Raw genomic sequence first — 20,595 nt, 5'->3', positions numbered from 1 at the left:
GCAATTCACACTGAACTGTAACCTGGCTCCGGCCATGCCTTCTGGGACGGTCACAAGTTATCAAATACGAGATATATTAATAATATACGAGGCATATTAATGATACGGATTTGTCATTAAAACATTCAAGATTGTATTCTGGTGTCAAATCTTTGTTTAATTGACAAGGTACACACTGTTGCACAACTCTTATGCGAAGATTTAGGCTACATTTTACACAAAACGTCAAGTGCTAGATGTCTAATTCAGCCGAATGGATTTGGCATGAAGCAAATTCTGCCATTCAGTAGGAATGACATATAGGAAAGCAGACTGAAAACTCACTCAGGAGCTTTGTCGGCCTTTACACATTTTACCATGTTAACATTTTCCTACATTTTCCAATTTCCAACAACCAGAGATCCAGCCATAATATTATATAATATATATATATATATATATATATATATATATATATATATATTTTTTTTTTTTTTTTTTAAAGTGGGTAATCTATATCATGTCCAGCATCACAACCATAAACAAATTTATCGATCGATCAATCAAACAATTCAGAAATGCATTAGTTTATGTTTTATTTTTCTTAAAGGACCTTATCCTCATATAACTTGATCAGTAAGATGTATATCGGTGTAGCCTATTTGAATTGTACCCATAAAAATGTATGCCAGGTGGGTAAACTGACTTTAGATGGGTTTACCCTCCAGTAGCCTATGTTCTTCATAAAAAATTAAGAACAGTCTGTCTCACGCCATAGTCCACAAAAACAACTTCACTTGACCAGAAACCAGAAAAATCAAGATAAATCCGAGTTGTAGGCCTATACATGCACGCTGGAAAAACAGCGCATAATGATGCAAGCGCGGCGGCTCTGTCACCTCTGGCTGCAGGCTGGAGTCAGGTGAGGAGTCACACAGCCTTCAGCATCACTGTCCGGGTCCGAGCTGCCGGGCTTCACAGCGGGCCGAGACAAGCAGGCCGGGCTGCTTGTAGTGGCGCAGCTCAAAGTGCTCCATGCGTCCGGGCAGGAGGGCTGGCTCACTGACCGCCCGTGGATATCTCGGCAGGGAACTGGAAAACACACGGAAAACGAATGAAAAATGATCCACAAAGGTAACTTTTGAAATGTAAACATGGGCGGCAGTTGGCAGTGATGATGGTCGCCTGTCCGAGTTGCATTGTGCACTTTGGAATAAAGTGCAATTTTAAAGTTCTCTTCAAAAAAAAAAAAAAAAAGTTTGATGTCGTCTCATAATTTATTAGACTAAATATCTTGTCAGTCATCAGTAATTGTCCCCAGATATTTAGTCGATATAAGCAGCCTTGGAAGTTAAGGTGACAAATGATATTAGATGCAGGGACTTTGGCAAACAGTTCACTCACCGCTGAGGAAGGGCTGCTTGCCACTGCTGGTCTCCACACAGAGCCGAGGCGAGGGTCTCTCCGGGGTCGACACGGAGCTCTTCAGGCTGGGAACAAAAGTGGAGCAGGTGTCCAGGTCCCGGTACACCCTCTCCTGGGTGTAAGTGACCACCGACTTAGACGGAGTACAGCCCATCTTTCCCGAAGCCGCCGCAGCCACTCTCCATCAGGAGCAGGGAGGGACCGACCGCGGTGTCTCGACAAAAGTGAGGGTCAGGCAAACTGAGATAAATATGCGGCCTGTGGCTGTCCGGGAAAGGATGGAGAGACAAGGAGAGAGCGCTCCCCCCTCCCCGCCCTGACATTTTGAAAGGGTGTGTTCTGTTCTTCAAGCAGTGTCAGACACACATAGAGCACTTGGCATGTTTGTCTCTGTAGGGGCTGTGAATTAGTGTTAAATTCAAGCAGCTCCAGAGAGGCAGTGCAACACTCAGCAGTCACGAACACACACACACACACACACACACACACACACACACACACACACAAAAGCACTTCGAGTTGTGTCAATATGAAAGCAGAGGACGTGGGACATTATAGATTCACTCCTTGGAAAAGTAGATACTGGGAGAGTCCAGGGATAAATCAACTTTACACTTAAACGGCGTAAACATGTTTCTCATGAGCTGGGAGGAGTACTGCATTTTAGAGTGCCCAATAGTAGGCTATTGTATATAAGGGACGGCTGGATGGTGTGACTAAGTTAAATTCAAATTTGAGGAAAATGACATTTAGCATGCTGTGCCTTGTTGTGTACCTGAGGATCTATTATAAGAGATGAATGTCAAAGGGTTTACATAATTAAGAAAACTCTAAAATATTTTATTCAAACGTTTTAGCCCATTTGAGTTAGTTGATTGACATTTGCATACTACTAATCTGATACTGCCATAACTCGGTCTGTTGGAAGAGTGAGACCACTGGGTGCAGTAACCAAATGAACAACCTCACTCTCGCTCCCACACACAAAAAACAAAGATACCAAAGTCTAAAAAGATAAATGCATGGTTTATTGTAGGAATTACCAATAAGTGTGTTCACTGAAACCGCTTGCATTCAGTCGGCTCTGTTTATTCAAAGTAAAAATCCACAGGTAAGTAACACGGAGGGTCCTGCCATGGGCAGTAATAGGTGACTACAGTCTGTTAGTTGTGAATTAAGGAGTGCTGCTGCATTTGCCCTGTTCAGTCAAGTGTCAGAGGATCACACCTTCCCACTGTCTTCAGGCTTAACTCCAGGTCCAATACTAAACCGAGCCCTTAACCCCTTATCCAAGGCACATGTTAACTCCCCCTTTAAAGTGCATTCTTGCACAATAAATCAGATGTACAGCAGGTGCTGTATACATATTTACCCACACTTTTACACTCTAGTTCATCATGTTCACAATGGCACGTTCTACATTATGTCACTTACAGCAACACAATAATATCAGATGCACAAGGGGGACTCCACAAGTAACCTCTGGTAGAGGATAGGTGCCAACGTTTTGGTTTGGAACTGGTCCTTGGGCTTGGGTATGTGTATCTGTGACACCCTGTCGCTACGACAGTTCCACCTCCTGACAGGGTGGGATCACGTGCTGGTGTCTGACATGGAGGTCTCTAGCATCATGTCGCTTTCATACATATCGCACTCCAGGGTTAGAGAGCGCCGCAGGGGCGTCTCCAACAAGGTTTTGTCCTGATTTGACAGCGGTGTCTCCAAGGACATGATGTTGCTGTCATCCAATAAGGGCGTGGCTCGGGGGTCACCGGTTTCTGATGACGTGTTCAGCATCTTCATCAACGCTGGGGTGTTCAAGTTCCCTCGCACCTTGTCTTTGATGTCTGTGCCTGGGTGGGAACAAATTACACCACGTTACTTTAATTGCAATTCTAAAACGGTTATAAGATGTTGAAAAATAATCATTATTCACAATAATATTTCAAAGATGAAAGCAAGGTTATTGCTCTGAGACTGGGGAGTACAGCAGTATTGATTCCCATACCTATATAGGCATCTGTGTCGCCAATGTACATCTCAATACAGTGGCCAAGCATCGTCACAGAAAATGTGTCGTCCCTTTTCAGTCCAAGTGCCTGCCAGAGAGAATGGAACCAAATCAATTTCAAGTATTTCTTAGAAAAAGAAGGATATTTCTGTACCTTGATCTAAACAATTAAGAATACATGCTACTCCATAGATGATGCTCCAAAGCAGCTGCAGTCCAGATGATTGATTGACACCACAGTAACAGTATGGCAGGTCTCAGAAAATGTATCTTGAACTTTATGGGAGCCCAAAGGAAACCCAAAGCACCAAAAATGTCATGCAATATATTTTGGACAATGTCACAAACTGTATTTTACTATGCAATATCTTTTTCTTTCTGTGCTTTAATTTATTTCCATTGCATACGTCTTCTGAAAGGCTGGTGTTGTTTTCTTGCACTGGTCTCCATAAAGAATACTAATTGCCTTGTTTATTCCTCATGTTGCTTGGATTCTAAGGAGAGGCCTTGAACCCTCCTCTTGCTTATTTAGTACTTGCCACAGTCTCACCATCTAGGGTTGTTAAAAGGGAAAAAACACCTACTAGACTGAGGAGGAAAGGGAACGTACCGTATGAAAGTAGTCGATAGCGCTCTCAAAGTCGCCCATGAGGCTGTGTACGTATCCTATGGCAGAGTAGGTGGACGCATGCTGAGGGATTAACACCAGAGCCTGGCGATGGTACTCCAGAGCCTGGTCGTACTTTCTGCAAGAAAAAACACCAGAACAGACAATTAAATACATCAGTAAGTATCAATTAGTGAAATATCTTGCATAGATGTTTGAGGACATCTCATAGAATGAACCCAACACATTTGATGGGACTTAAACAAGAAATAAATAACGTTTCCATAGCTGTATTACATTTGTTTACAAAGGAAGGACAGCATCTGAAAAAGACCAGTGACACTTTCATTACGCCCAACAACCCAGATGAAGCATTCACCTTGTGTGGATGATATCCTGATCTCCTTTTACATAAAAATTACCCAGACCTTTCAAAACAGCCACTTGTGCTGCACACATTCTGCAAGCCCCTCTTATATCTGCTGAGTAGTGGCGATGCATAATTCATTAAAGGATCTTTGCATGAATTCTCAATGAGGGCCCTACTTATGCAGAATGACTGGAGCAGAACAAGAGTGTACATCTATGAAAATAGTCTGTGCAGCAGGCAGGTAAAAGAAAAAGAAAAAGGTGAGGAGGGGGATGAACGAAATAGAGGAGAGTGCACTCTAAGCCATCTTGTCTACGCATCCACTCAGGATAAATATAGCCTCCTGTCCTTTAGTAGTACTATATCTGTTACCTCAAAGAGAAGCTCTACCTGTTAAGTGCTAACCTCAACTCCGGCCTTAGAAGAGGAACATGAAAGCCACAACGTCATTTAGAACAAAGGCAGAGCTGCACATGCAAGCCATAATTCAATTAGGCCCATCCAGGACCGTTTACAGAAATAGCCAATGGTACAGCCAAATGGGATGGACACTTACTTCAGTTTTCGACAAACATGACCCAAGTTGTTCAACAAAGGCTCCCATTTGTCCACCGTAACCTGAAAAAATAGCAAGAAAGCCTACATTAAGCAAATCTTTTAGAAGCGTGGTCATATTCTGAAGACAGGTGTCATTCACACCAATATCAATATCATCAATATTTTTCAAATTACAGTGAATAAAATAAGCAGATACCTCATTCCCTATTGCTTTGATCTTCTCCATTGCATCAAGAAACAACTTCTCTGCTGTCTTCCAGCTGAAATAGTAGATGTGAAAAACTATATGCAACATCTGAATTGTTTACCTAATAAACCAGATGTCACCGAGTGTGTAATTTGCATGCCCTTAATGTGTCACTGCTGCTCCAGCTCATCTTAGCATCCGGTGTATTGTGTTAATTAAATCTGTGTACTTGCACGTTTTCCTCGCTCTAGTGTGTGTGTGTGTGTGCATGACTCACTCTCCATTTTGAAAGGCAACCACAGCCACCTCGTGCATGACAAATGGGTCCTCAGGAGCAATACTTAGAGCCTGGCTGAAGAAGCGTTCTGCTAGCTTGGAGTTGTTGGTCAGACCGTACTCTAGGCCGATGTAGAGCATGGGTAAGTGACACCTGGGTGAGAGAGCACAGGTGACATCAGTGAAATCAAATCAAATAGGGCCACCATCTGAATAAAGTGAATTGCTGTCACTGCATCATCATTTCCATCTTCCCTTCACCCTAATGGCAACAAATGGCTTACTTATAGACTGTTATTTGTTGCAACTTCAGATTAAAGGCTGCAGACAGTTTTAATAATGAGTAGCAAACAATTTCTGAATACCTTTACAGCACATTCATAAAGGATTAGAAATACTAGGGGCTGCAAAAACTTGCATAACAGTGTTTATCATACATGAGTAAAACGTGAGTACAGCCCAGTGCAACAATTTAACAGTAATATATGACACATTTAAACATTATCTGTTGTTGAATGATCAACAAATAATTTATACTTCCATTAGAAAAACAATTATAACTTAATAGGCTCCTAAAGAAGAGCATGTATGTCTAACTATACATGTACATTAGGTAATGGTGTACAAATGATGTACTACCAATATTACTCCTCACTTATGAATCAGACATAAAATTTTAACAGTCACTACTAATGATGTACTACTCAGTCAAGTATTTAATTTTTCTAAAGCATTTTTCTTGAATAAACATGTAAGGATCTGTATAGATTTGTGTGACATGCTCTTCTAAACTAAGAATGCTCCCCTTCATCAGCAACACTAGTCACCACCTAAGTCAAAAACTGTCTGTGCACATCTAAGAGGAAAGCTGGCCTAGTCCAGGCCCAGTTCCTCGTACGTTGTTTGATTAATTCAGGCTAATATGATGCCAGCCATTTCAAATTATCTTGCTAATCCATATCTGGCTAACTCTGTTCATTGAATGCAGGTGGTGGATTGATTTGTAAAATGTGGATGTAGTTATCTTGGATAACTGCACGCTCCCAATTTGAAATAAAAAGGGGAAGAGAGTCAAAACCATGATCAACAATGATATGAGAGCACCTTTTTTTTTTTATTGTGGCTCAGCAAGAGCTAATAATTAAATGCTATGAGAAGGCTATTTATAATTACACCTATATGAAATGGCAGAATTTGATTTTTCTTGCCTGTAAGAAGCCCACAGCCTATGATTTTCTTCCATTCTCAGAGCCAGTGGCATTGGCCCACAGAGGTCAAAGTCAACATTAAATATATATTGTGGATCCCCAGGCTGGAGGAGGTTCTCCACTGAGGTTCAGCACTAGGGACAGCGCCCGTTTCTTGGTTTGCAGATTAATTGGATGCCGCCAGAAACAGACCTGCAGCGGAAGGACTTGACATTGGACCAGACTACAGACTCACGGACTTGTAAGCTTGGCAATTCCCCTAGTATCTCCCCGTCTCTCATGCCTTGCCCTGTGTGTCTCCCCAGATCATGTTTCCCCTGTGCACCTCTGACTAGACGAGAACCCCGGTCTCATGAACATGTTATTCTCCAGCCCCCATGCCCTTTACCCCACGTTTGGAATAAAGAACTTTCTGTTCTGCACTTTAAGTCTGTGTCTGAACATAATTTTCCCAGTGACAGAGTGCCTCTCAAGAGCCAAGTGCCACAATCTATATGCTGGTAAACTGTAAATAATCCCTTCTGTACTAAACCTGTATCTTTCATACACCAGTACATGTACGTGCTCTCTCAGTTCATGCTCTTCTAGTTATAAAAGTGTCTTGATCTATCGGCGCTTCTCTAAGGAAGGGTGCAGTTATGTCTGGAAATGAATTCATGGATGGAGCAAGTTCAACAAGGCATGGTCATAGTTCAGCTAACTGCCTGCGTTTTTGCAGGTTTGAGCTTAAGGAGATGTTGCTCTGGTAACAAGCTTAAAAAAATTTTAAGCTTGCTTTAAGGAATGGAAAATCCTGGACTTGTGTCAAATTGTCAACAAACTTATCAAGCTATCTTAGTTATCCATGTACAAGGAACAGGGTCCACAGGGTTTCTGCAGGTTTCAGAAAGTCAAATGTAAGACTTTTTAATGCTACTTTTAATGCAAAAGACACAAAGCTGGTACCAGTCTTTCTGATTGAACATGGATCCAGGAAATTAATTGTAAAGAGACATTAAGTCCAATTGTGTGTATTCAAGCAGATGGGATGCATATTGTACCACTAACCCTGTCATTGCATGGTGAAAAAATAAGACTTCTAATGACTATCTTTAACACATATGAATACTTTTTAAGGACTTATATTTGGATTATTTAAGACTTGTTCAGACTTTTTAAGGATCTGCAGGGTCTCCATTCCTGGGGAAGGGACGTCGTTCCCTGTTGCAACCCCATTTTGTGATTTAGGCTGATTAGACAGCCGTATTTTTACATAAAAAATCTTGCCTTGTGCAGCTTTAGCAAGAAACCCATTAATAGGAATATACTGAGTTGAGCATGACGTCATGTGTAGATAATGTACCTACCCTTTCATCAGCTGGGCAGCAGTGAAGTAGGCAGCCATGGCTTGGTCATGCTCACTCTCTACTGCAAACGAATGGCCATAGGCAATCCATGCGGGACCATATGTCCTCTCCAGAGTGGTAGCTTTACTGTAGGAGATATGCAATTCCCAATATGTGGTAATTATGACTGAACCTGTATATAAAGTGTATGGAAGGTGGTCTGAAACAGGTATGAAACAGGTTGTGTGTAAATACATACCTTAGGTATCGCCGGGCATGTTCATTTTTATGGCCAACCATGAGATAGTAGCATCCAACAGCAAACCAGGACACCTGGTAAAACGTTTTTACTTGGTTAGCAAATAGTGAAATTGGAGAAAACACAGAAAAGTGATAAAGTGGGAACACTTACTGGGTTGTTGGGGTACAAGTCTACAAGCTTGTGTGAGAGGTAAAACAGCTCTGTGAATGAAAAAATATATATGGCTTAAAACAACAGAGCAAATTAAACCAATACAACTGACACATTTTTGTAGAGCACTGTAATTTAAATCTTAGTATTAGTGTTTAGGCAACAATCAAAAGGCTGCACATGCTTAGTATGTGAATCATCTGTCAGTGTATATTTTACCATTTGCTTTACTGAGCTCCACCAGCGTTCCTATGTGTACAGGTAAACAGTTGGCATGGAACGGGTCTTTCACCATCACCCTGAAAGAAAAACAAGCCAACAAATAAGCTTAACTGGGCTTGTATTGTGTTACAGGGAAACATTACAAAACTAAAATAACTAACCCGGGACACATTTTTAAAAAGTGTGGAATGCAATTACCCTTTCATGGATTACACAGATTAATTCTCATCACAATGTTTTGCATGTTCAAGTCAGAGGAGCAAATAAAAGCCAGATACAACTGATGAGTAGGTTGATTGGGCATTTACTGAGCAGCTTTAGAGGGGTTCAATAGTTGTGACAAATACACAAGCACCTGGGTTATAGATAAAATCATCATGACATTGTGTTCAATGTAAAGCTCCACAGTGAAGTAAGTGATGAAATTTTGAACAGAATTGTCATGACAACAACAACTAGGAAAATAAGTCCCAGGTTGAAAATAATTAATCTTTTAAGTTTTGTTGTATGATGCCATGTATACCACCACACTATTAACATGCTGAAACTTGTGTATACATAGGAAGTAATCTAGTTAATAAGTAACTGAGACGTTTTCAATTGCAGTGATCAGTAAGTGATTACTTTTCATTTTAAACCCTGATTACATATTTTTGAGTAATCCACCCAATGCTGCAGACCAACAAAAGCTATGGGAAAAAATGAAAACACCTACATTGATGTGAGTTTGTAGCACATCTTGAAGTCACAGTTGTAATAATGTCTCTCAGCGAGAGACACCACTACATCCAAGTTGTCTTGAAGACCATTGACCATCTCTGGCACCACCAAATCACTGGGCTTGTTATACTGGGGAGGGAGGAGAGGTGTGTGTTTATGTGTGTGTGGGGTGCGGGGGTGAGAAAGGGGGGGGGGGGGGGGGGGGTAGAAAAGGTAAAAGTGAGTAGGAGTGAAAGGACATAAAACAAGGTAATGAAACAGGCAGAGAAAAGGGCAGATGAAGAGGGATTAGAACAAAAACAGGACAGAATTCCCATTAGCATTTCAATTAACACTAACTGCAGACAAATGAACCCTGAAGCTCAGCAACACTGGAGAGCACCATATGTTGCCATGGTTGTTGGCTCTCTTTCAGCTCAATTAAAAAAAACATTGCTGAATATTTGGAAATGGACCAACTTGGACAATAATGTTCATCTGTTGCTTAAACTAATACTGTTTTTTAAAAAGTAAGAAAAATAAGAAATAACAATAATTAAGAGTTCAGCAAAGGTGATACCTGAGAATTTTGCAAACTAAACACAGAGTCCCCGTACCTTCTTTAACTTATTCTCAAAGAGGAAGTGCAGCAGCTCCTCCTCTTCCTCAGTGCACTGTTGACCGAGAGGAAGGGAGTCCAGGAAGTCTTTTTCTATTGGGACATGAACAACAATCAGAAACATATTGGCATTATACAAAAGTTAATTAAATAACACAGTAACAGAAAGCATAAATCTGTGCCTAACACTGAAAGCTCCGCACACATCATCGCCACAGATCAGCCTCACCTTCCTGCGCAGTCAACATGTGGTGAGACGTTAAAAGGTCAAAGGCTTCAAAGCAGTACACATCCAGTTTCAAGGCCTCTTTGTAGCTGGAGGTGGCCAGTGGCCGGTTATCCATGGCATCATAGATCTTTCCCCGCAGGAGGCAGATTGAGCTGCTGATCTGAAATAGATCAGAGTGAGGGAATGGAGAGAGGAGAAAGACAGGAAAAGGAGGGGGAGGCAGAATCCCTGGTAAATATCCAAAACAGGTCCCATTATATTACTTTTTTTATGCCAACCCATGTTGACGTAAGAGACTTCCTATCAGGCAGCCAGTTTTTTCACCACTATATTCATGCTACGCAATATGAAAACCTTGAAAAGAAACATTGCAATTTTGCCACTTGCACAAACAACGTATGGGGGTTGCATAGGTGGCGTTACGTAGTTTAATTTGAGCAGTCAATCCAACAACATAAAGGTGTCTGAAATGTAGACCGATAGTGTACACTCCACAAATACTATGCATTCTCAGATAGAAAAAAACGTTCACCCAAAAATGTGTTAAAAACAAGAGAAACTGAGAAATTGATGTCCTTTCTGCCAAAGTGTATGTTGGGACTATAACACACTTTAAATAAAAATAATAAATTGATAAAGATGAGTGAGGATGTGGGTAGAGATTATGACAGTTCCCCACAGCAGCCACACTGCACCACATCATCGAGCGGCTGTGATAAGATCAGACAGAGAATATAAGCCAATTAAGATATCAAATCATGCATGTGATGTATTCCAGTGCTTCAGAAGCAGCCGAGGCTTACAGAGGCAGGGGACATGTCCCAGTCCTTGGCTGATATCCCGTTGTCCTCCTTCCCACTCCTGTCCAGCAGCTTCTTACTGGCTGGCTCCTCCATGTCCAGGATATCCAAAGCCTGCTGGAACTCTTTGGCAGCATACTAGGAAAAAGACCAGTCAGTAATGAATACATCTCAAGCATGAAAGCCTAATTCTCTAGCTGAAAAAGGTTAATAAGCATGTAGACAGAGGTTTAGAGTATGATGTAGTTGTGTATTTAAATTACTTACATGGCACCTAGCAGCAAGATATTGACAAGCTCCATACAACTGTGTGAGGAGACAGAGTGTTACTTCAGACTCTTAAACTGAAACAATTGACAACATGCTAATCACTTAAACAGGTCACAAATGCAGTTCTTTGTAAAGTTGCTCATCAACAAAGTAATTATTGCAAACACAAAAAAATACTTTGGATTTCGACAGTATTTCAAATCCTGATTCATCCCCTCCACTCAAACTTTCCTTCACCTCCAAGCACAAGGCTTTGAACAGATCAGGAAATCAACATGTAGCCTGGACTTACCTTGTCGAGTTTCCGTGAGCGGAGGGCATGGGAGGCTCTGTGGTACTGAGAGGTCAGGTAAAGGCACTGAGCTAGCCAGTAGATGTCCTGGGGATCCTCTGTACATAACAGACGGTAGGAGTCAGCACTGACAGGCTTGCTGCACTACAAATCTGCTGCTGCTGTCAATCTAACTGTGTTGCCAACCATCACCAATAATACAATCTTTAATTCAGCTGTGGTGGTGCAGTGACAAATACGGCAGTGACTAAAGAAGGATGCCTGCTTCAAACCACACCAAGACCATCTAACATTAGCTATCTAACTTTAGCCGGCAGATTGGTAAGTAAGCTACCACACTGGCTAGTCACAAACAGCACTGCTCACTCACTCACCGTGGGAAAGGGATGCTATCTTGTCGGCCCAAAACAGAGCACTTTGATACTGTTGCTGTAAACGCACAAACACAGACAAGAAGACAGTCACTCAATGCATAGTTTCAGATTTGGCTGGTTACCTGGACGAGAGATAGCCTGACTTGGCAGGCAAACTAGGATGTACGTTACCGTTCATGCCAGGCTTGCTAACCAGCTAACGGTAGCTAGCTACACAGAAACTCAGAAGCAAATCATTATTCTTACTTGATCAATGTAGTGCCGTACTCGCTTTCGAAGTCTATCGAGGTTCATTTTGATTTTTAGAAATGTCGCTTTGACTATCAAAAGTGTGTCATTCTTACACACAGAAAGAATTAGAGTGTACCGAAACTGTGCACATTCGTGCTAGCTAACTAGCTAGCTCCGTAAAATCAAATCCGCGGCTTCTTTCTGCAACGAGTGTTCTGCTAAATTGCGCCGTAGGGAAACTCAAACTGGATGGACAGTTCCGCTGCTCTATTTTTCCCACTTTGTATTTCTATAACACAAGTTTATATCTATATAGCCTGTATATTGATATGAGTAATTATATAAAAATAAACAACGGATTTTCATTTAATATTTATTTTCTTCTTATTAACACCAGTATATTACAAAAGCATTCTATACTTTCTCTATGAATGTCACATCATCTCAGTACACACCCAGTACAAAGTATCTATTGCTGGATGTAATGAGAAATTGATCCAGTACCAAAGATCATGGTGAGGTTTCTTCTATGATTAATAAGTTCCATACAGTAAATGGGTGCAATTACTCTTGGAGCTAAGATCATCTTTGTCCATGGAGTAGGACTAAGATTATTTTAACAATAACCAAATTTTGGACCAAACCTTGGCTAAAAGACAAAAACAAAAATAAAACCATAAAAATGGTGAACTAGCTCAAGAAGAGGAACAGCCTATATGATACAAACATTTACAATAGCCTACCTAGATAAGTTGTAGTGTCTTTACTGTCCAGAAACAAAATGTGACTTTGCTAAAAGAACAAGGCATCTCATTCCTCCTCAGTTGTGTCCTTGTATTCACTGCTTGCAGTCTCCTCCTCATGTGTTTTAGGTGTGTCAGGTGTTGTGTGTGATGTGTGAGGGCTGTTTGATGTTTCAGATCTATCAGATGAGGAAGAACCTTCAGCAGGATGAAGGTGTTTATTTGGTGTATTTGTTACTGGGTCAGAAACACTAGGTTTTTCAGGTGTATCTGGTGCGCTGGATGTCTTAGGTGCACTTGGTTTTGGAGCTAGGTCTGTTCCTGTCTCCTCGTGTATCTGTGTCCCTGCTTCCTCCTTCTTGTTGGTTTCTTTCTTCCCTTCCTTCTCCTCACTCTCTGCTTTGCCATTGGTCGTGTTGCTTTCAGAGCTTTGTCCTGTTGCATCGGCGCTGGTCTTTTCTTCACTCTCACAATCACTGCTCCTCTTCTTGGATTTTTCGTGTCCCTGTTGGATGAAAGCTGTAACCATTATCATGGTATAAAATCAAATATCATTAAGACACTTACAATTTATAGTCATTATGGTATATTATGGTACTGAGGTTACAGTACATAGTGTAGAAGTGACAGATGATTCCAATATAGGAATAAACCATGCATTAATCTTACTTTATTTTTCAAATCAAAACACTCACCTTTTGCTCATTTGCCCTTCCTCGTGGGTAACGTCCAATGCTGTCCATCACCTTGAGAGTCTTGAGCCAGTCCTCATGCCAGCTCCTCACATTGTAGTGAGGCCTGCACTGGCTCAGACGCAACAGGATCACCTGATTCTCCTCGGTAATACGGAGCAACTCCAGCTGTCGCCTCTCCCTGCCAAGGCTACAGTGAAGAGAAAAGATGGGCTGCTCATTCCAATAGTGCGTTTTGAGTTTCAAGGGCTATCTTTTTATTTGGTAATCCAACTTGTTGCCTTTACTTAACACTACATATGACATCGACTACATTTTGCCTACATTGATGTTTATGCCAGTGCAAATGCAAAGTCCAAAACTCAACTAACCTTTTCCTTTCATAGTAATTCCTATTGTCAGTTTGCCCAGTGGTGCGCATGATGCATGATATTTTCTCCAGAAGCATGTCGTTTTCCCTCTGGATCGTCATCATCCGCTGCTCTTCAAGCTGTGTGATAGATGTGTTTAGGAACAGAAACAACAACACAATCCCTGACATATCAGCATGTTTGAGGTCTACACAACAGTTACCTTGTAGTTTTTATAAGTCCCTTTGTGTTTTTATCACAGGAAGAAATTAGTATTTTATTCTCTCCTTTCCATTGTTTTATTATTGCATTTTATCACTGTATTTATTACTTAACATCTGCGTTTTCATTATGCAAACAACCTAAATTTAACTAAGCTAAAAGATAACAAAAAAGGTATTATTGTCTAATAAATAGAGGCTCCATTGGGCAGTTTCTGAAATCTTTGCTGCCACCCTGTGGACATGATGTGAGCTTATCTGAAAACATAAGCTGTGAATGTCCATAACCACCTTCTGCTTCTTCAGCTTGACAGACAGGTGACCGTAGGTCCTTGGTGGAGTTGTGTTTAATGTTGGTTTGGCTGATTTCACCTTGGGATAAAAATGACACACTTCTGTATAAGGCATTGAATGATGGGATAATACTAAATCCAACACCTAACTGCATGGTTTGTAACTATAACAAAGGCTTGAGGGGTATGACATAATAATTGGAATATCATTTGGTACATGACAACAGATTTAGTCTTCATAATCCAAAGCGTCACACATCATGCCTAACCTTTCTCCTGTGCATGTCATATGAAGCCTTGTCCCATTTCTGCTGAAGGTATTTGTTCCCAGTGGGAAGCAGGGGTTGGTAAGCCAAGTGCTGCATCACGGTCCTGTAAAGACAAATCAATAGACAGACAGACAAAGTGGTAATGCTACTCTCACAAAAACACCTTTCAGTCTTGTATCATTTTGCATAAGTGATGAGGTTCAGTATTAATCAGACAAATGTAAACAGTGTGTTAGCTGACCATGGGCCTCAGACTTCTCTGACCTACCTCACTGTTTGTGGCTGGCCTGGCCTCTCAGTATCAGTTTCGGGCCTCTTAGCTCAACTCTTCGTCTGCCCAAGAGTCTGTTCTTTCCTAAACCATCCAGGTTGACTGGAGCTCTGAGACTGCAGTCTGTTTTCTGCCAGTCATACACAGGTTGCCATGACAGCAGCAGGAGAGAGCGGAGATGAATGAATGGTTTCAAACGTTGTGCTTGTTTAACAAGTTCCACACAGGGAAACGCATACTGGCATAGAGATAATTAGCGGGGACCTGTGGGGAGAGTGACTGTAAAATGAGCTGCTGCTGAATACACCGTTCCACACAGTTCAAAGCTGAAGATGAACTGGAATACAAACACAGTTTTCAAAATGTGTTCATCCTACGCTAAATTATTGTTCATGCCTGGAAGAAAAATGAAGAAAAATGATACTCTCCCAGTCACATTTCGCATCATAACCCAAGCTATATACAGCACACTTATGTACTACGAGAACTTTATGAATGGTGATCAGACTTAAACTTTCTGTCACCCCTGTGAGAATAGCTGAGAGCTCTGCTAAATATGGTAGGAAGCCTATGAAATGTCTCCATAATGTATGCCAGAGTTCAATAAATCTGTTGAACAGACTGATCATGAAATAATCTTCAAAATCAAATGTAGAATTATTACATGTAGTGGAAAAAAACAGACTGGATTTAATCAGTGAAGTCAAAGGCGTGCACTTTCCTACTTACTGTTGCATACAGACAATAATAGCCTTGGTAACAGTTACTTGGAAACTAACATTGCAGCAACTTGAACCAACACATCTAGTGTAAACACAGCTATTTACAGAGGACTCCCACAGAGAATCTACTGTTATAAATTGCACAATATTAAGTTGATGTCTGGCCATGAAAATTCCCAGTTCTTGTATAAAAACGATTTGAACTTTCATTTAAGTTTAAAACATACTGCACGTAGAATTGTATAATATGCTTTGGAATGATGGTCAGTATTTATATTGCAGTGTAAAGTATATATCTCTTATCCAGACAATGCAACATAAGGAGCTCATCATCAAAGGTTTGTTGAATGAATCCCATTGAGGCTATGTTAAGCTTCATGAATGGACATATTCATTACAACACTCCCCTCTACTGATGAGAACTGGGTATGACGTTTTCTAGAGCAATTGAGATCACCACCGTTTATAATTCATATTATCCCACGCCGGCATGAACAGCCAAAACCAGATCATGAAAATCTAAAAGAAATCAAATTATAATGTAGGAATGCATTGTGTTACTAATTTTTTCACCATGATAGTCTTTAAATTTAGTGTTTAGTGCAACAAGATTGGTCATACTCAGCAATGTTCAATGGTTAGTTGCACTTGTCCATTGCAAGCAAATAATTATGGATGTATCATTTTTATGAGTATATTACAGAATAATACAGTTGTATGAGACTGTATGAGTTGTAAAACTGTCCTGGCAAGAGTTGATTCTCCATGTCTGACATCTCCCCATGGACACCCCCACGAGCCAATTAATTATTCCCCCACCGCAGTCACATCTCACTGCGCGGGAAGAGCCCTCATGAATGAATTATGGGCAGTAAAATGTTTCCAGTCTAATTTGTTACTTAGTTGTATAAGAGGAGACGTGTTGATGGGACAGATGGCAGATATCAGGGTGATAAAATAGGGAAAGGGAGTTAGGTGCCTCTCCCTCTCTCACCCTCTCTTTCTTTCTGTTTCTTCTATCTCATTTCAAAGATTAAAAAAAATCTTTGTTATGTAGCCAATGCTTAGATGGGGATATTGCCAAAGGCACGGATACATGCATAATATATACAGTGGTGCTGTATGCTTACATTTGGTATGTTATGCATAAAGAGGAAGCATATAAGGTTATTCTGTAAACTCAGTGCAAGTGTCGTCATCCAATAAGAAGGGAGATAATGATGTATCTAAGATAATGACGCATGTTTTCATGACCTTCTCAGAATGGCAGGGGATGTTCACTGTTCCAGGGAAGTCTCACTGGTAGATCTCCCATTGCATTGTTGTGGGAATACGTGCTAAGAGAGACAGTCTCTGTGGGAGAGACAAAGTAAGACCTGATACTCATATCAACATAACAGGTCTGTGTGTGTGTGTGTGTGTGTGTGTGTGCAGTTGTGCGTGTGTGATGTGTTTTTCAGATGAACCTGTGTGTCTTAAAGCCTCCCTCCAAAGACTGAGATTCATATATGTAATGAAAATCACTTCTTGTAAAATATGCAACCTTATATCTGCAAATTTGTGGTCTCCAGACAACCACCCAAATCCAGAGTTGACATAATTAAAGAAAAAAGAGAAATGAAAAAGTTTGTTACAAGGCTGAAAACATTTTAAAAGTAGTCAAATATGACTAACAGTAGTTTTGCTGCAAAATTCTGATGTAATCCAACAGATACACCACTGGTGTTTTTTTTTTTGCGTCAGTTGCATTATATGATACCTGCTTCATCAGTGTTATGCTCCACTCAGTGACCCCTAGTCATCCTGATTCATCCTGTTTGGCAATTTCATCCCTGTTTGATTATGTTAGCAAGTCTAGGGATATAGCGGTTTGTAGCTACAATCAGCAATCCTGAAAAACCTAAACCCAAATACAAAATGAGCAATAAACTCCAGTAACTGAGGGAAACCTCAAGTAGTGTTTGTGCATTTGTGCGTCTGTGCATCGATATAATTCCTCTGTGTATCCCATAGACTGTAAAAAATAGGCTTATCCCACTGCGGCCACCGAACACTAACCTCGTCATCCCTGCTGGCAACCCTGTCTCAGCTGATTGAGACAAATACCAAGAGTTCCCTCAGAGCTCCTGTTTTTCTGGGCAGCAACGGTAGCGGTGCTGCCTGTGGCCATCACTACAGAGGCATCAGCAGGAGGGGTGCATTCCCCCAAGGTTAGGATCAGTGTTTTTTATCTGTGTGATGGAAAGTGACTACGGTAACAGGTCTCAGGGGAGGATCCTGTTTAGAGGTGGCTGCACCGCACTGCATCCCGGCCAGGACACACACTGCTTGCTAGGAGTGCCGAACAGATGGCTGCAATTAAGGTGTTCTTTTTTGTTGGTAAACGGATGACTTTCTTTGTCTCTAGCTTTCAGTTTTAATTATTTTGTCTTTACTTTTTGCCGAGGTCATTCTAAATGTCGCACCTGAAATATGCTTAAATAGTGCTATTCTAAGTTTTGCAACAATGAAACTTTTATTTTGTCCTCCTGTTTATGCCGTTACTCAATCCCATGTGCTCATACCTTCCAGGTCAAGAGGGCTGTAAAGTGATGCGTTCTGCGGATGGAGCTTTTACCAACAGCCGGTCCCGCCTCTCCCCTTAAAAGCGTTCTTTACCACTCAGTGATCATCTATCAGCTTGGTGTTTATGAAGCACTGAATACACACTGTTCTGACCTTTTAAAAATAGAAACAGTAGGAAGGAAGTATTAAAAACCACATAACACACACACACACACACACACACACACACACGTTCCCATGCAGTTTTCTCGGTAAACACAGTGACAAAAAGCTTAGACTGTAATGAAATCTATTCTTTCGCACAAAATTCTAAAAACCTTTCTACCTTGATATATAGAAAGTAGTTTCAAAGTCAACACAATTTCCAACTAATGGATGGTAGAAGGGGGAACAACTCTGAGGCACTACTCTAAGTCCCGCTGCTCCATTAATGCTGCTGAGCTACAGAGAAATGGATGCTTTGACTTGGAAACAGGCTTTATCCCTCTAAAAGTGGCTCTTTTGATGACAGTTTGGCACACACAAGCTGCACTTCCTCCTGAATGCAGGAAGTCGGCCCCATTTTAATACTCAACCCATATAGGCTTATACTCCACATAGATCTGTGCTATGCAAGGGTATAAATAATGAAACATGCAGTCCTTACAAGGAAAAAAAGGCCCACAGTCCAATTGCAAAGCATGATGAAATGCTCAGTCTAGTGCTGTTACATAACTGTGGAATGAGTGATGAGGATCATAAACTAGCTGGAGTGGGACCAGGTAAAGTAACATACCAGACTAAGCAACTGCAGTAAGGTAACACAAACATAGATGTATGCTCAGATTTGTCCTCATAAGTGTAACCCTCAACTTAATTCATGACTATAAATGTCCTCCTGTTTCCCTTGGCAACTTCACCTCTTTTGAACATCTCAGCTTCTTGGTTACTGGCAAGGCCCCTCTTCTGTGTATTCTGAAACAGTGTTTTCATTGAAGAATTGTCCGAACTACTCACTTATCATGCCTGTATATACTCATTCTTGGTGATTTTAATATCCATGTTTGCTGTCCGACTCTTATCCCTGCCCGTGATTTTCTGAATCTTTTATTTTTGTTCAATCTGTTAATGAGCCCACTCACTCTAAAAGTCATATCGTAAGTCAGGTTTCATTCCAAATGACTTGGACATAGAAGATATTGGACCATAAATCCATAGTTTTTATTTTTATTTATCCCCTTGCCCTGAGCAATTACAGGCCAATCTCAAAAAAGTCAGAATTCTGAGATTAAACTCAGAATTCCAAAAAAAAAAAAAGTCAGAATTCTGAGTCCTTTCTATCCTTCACAGACCTTGAGAAAGTTATCCATGCTTTTATCTCATCCTGTCTAGACTACTGTAACTCCCTCTACTCTTGCTCTCCCGTTTTAGCCTCACTTCACTGGTGGCCGGTTAGTTTTCAGAACTGATTTTAAGAAAACTCTGTAAGGCTCAATGTGATCCAGCATAACATGATCTAGCCTACATCGCTGACCTTTAAACTCCTATGAGCTGACGCACAGCCTGCGGTCCTGAGGCCGGGCTCTCCTGGCTGCTCCACACTCCCGGTTAAATACTAAAGGTGACTGTGCTTTTGCTGTCAGGGTGCCTGGGCTTTGGAGCACCCTGCCCGAGAAACTAAAGCTAGCCAAATCAGTATCCTCATGAACAGGCTTTTGCATAATTTCCCACTTTATTGCTCTTCTTATGTTTTATATGTTATTTTACGAGCTATGTATCCCGCCTTTTATTCTTGATTCTAGAGGGCTTTCCCCCTCTCCTCCTATCTCTATCTTATTGTTTTTTGTCTGGTGTGTAACCGCCTTTTATGTCTTCATTTTATGAGGTTTCTGCTATGTTTTGTCCTCCCTTTTAATGATTCTGTAAAGCCCTTTATTGACTCTGTAAAGCACTTAGTACTTTGTTTTGAAAAGTGTTATACAAATAAAGTTTATTATTTAATATATCTATCATCTGTTATATTATTTTATCTATTATATATAATTATTATTATTATATTTATTAGTCCAGACCAGGAGAAACGGTGCACCTGCCTATTCCTCCAAGATTAGCACTATTAAAAGTAAGCCAGCTAATCATATTTGCACTGCAGAATCTCTGAATATGAATTAGCCCATAATATGTCATGGAGAGCTAATTTGATCGTCGTCATACTCAGTGAACCTGGCAGGTCAGGTAATGCAAAACGCTGTACTGGCCTCCAGCGTGGAGTAAAGTAGTTCATTATGGCGCAGCTGCCTCGTCCCTGACACTCACAACAGCCAGGTGGTGTTGAATATAATGTCCGGCTACATGTGACATTTTTCAGTTTTTCGTCAGGAAGGGAGTGGGGGAAA

General features: G+C 40.9%; 2 protein-coding genes across 2 annotated transcripts; both read right to left on the bottom strand.

Moving 5' to 3' along the window:
- Positions 1–2,411: 2,411 nt before the first annotated feature.
- On the bottom strand, positions 2,412–12,258 carry cdc16 (cell division cycle 16 homolog (S. cerevisiae)). The gene is made up of 18 exons (XM_071926364.2): positions 12,110–12,258; positions 11,864–11,918; positions 11,490–11,587; positions 11,195–11,233; positions 10,931–11,065; positions 10,128–10,287; positions 9,897–9,991; positions 9,296–9,429; positions 8,578–8,657; positions 8,359–8,408; positions 8,206–8,279; positions 7,968–8,093; positions 5,415–5,567; positions 5,147–5,210; positions 4,949–5,010; positions 4,026–4,161; positions 3,413–3,503; positions 2,412–3,257 (listed from the first exon to the last, which is right to left on the bottom strand). The coding sequence occupies exons 1-18, from the start codon at positions 12,155–12,157 to the stop codon at positions 2,998–3,000; spliced, it is 1,860 nt and encodes a 619-aa protein (XP_071782465.1). The 5' UTR covers positions 12,158–12,258; the 3' UTR covers positions 2,412–2,997.
- Positions 12,198–14,758, bottom strand: cfap97d2 (CFAP97 domain containing 2). Its single transcript, XM_071926325.1, has 6 exons — positions 14,663–14,758; positions 14,392–14,472; positions 13,892–14,019; positions 13,533–13,710; positions 13,135–13,342; positions 12,198–12,202 (listed from the first exon to the last, which is right to left on the bottom strand). Exons 1-6 carry the CDS (start codon positions 14,756–14,758, stop codon positions 12,198–12,200), a joined length of 696 nt encoding a protein of 231 aa, XP_071782426.1.
- Positions 14,759–20,595: the final 5,837 nt, after the last annotated feature.

Source organism: Centroberyx gerrardi, chromosome 10 (genome assembly GCF_048128805.1).
Source record: "Centroberyx gerrardi isolate f3 chromosome 10, fCenGer3.hap1.cur.20231027, whole genome shotgun sequence".
Lineage (NCBI taxonomy): Eukaryota > Metazoa > Chordata > Actinopteri > Beryciformes > Berycidae > Centroberyx > Centroberyx gerrardi.
Note: the sequence above shows the minus strand (reverse complement) of the source record. Positions and strands in the feature narration are given on the sequence as shown.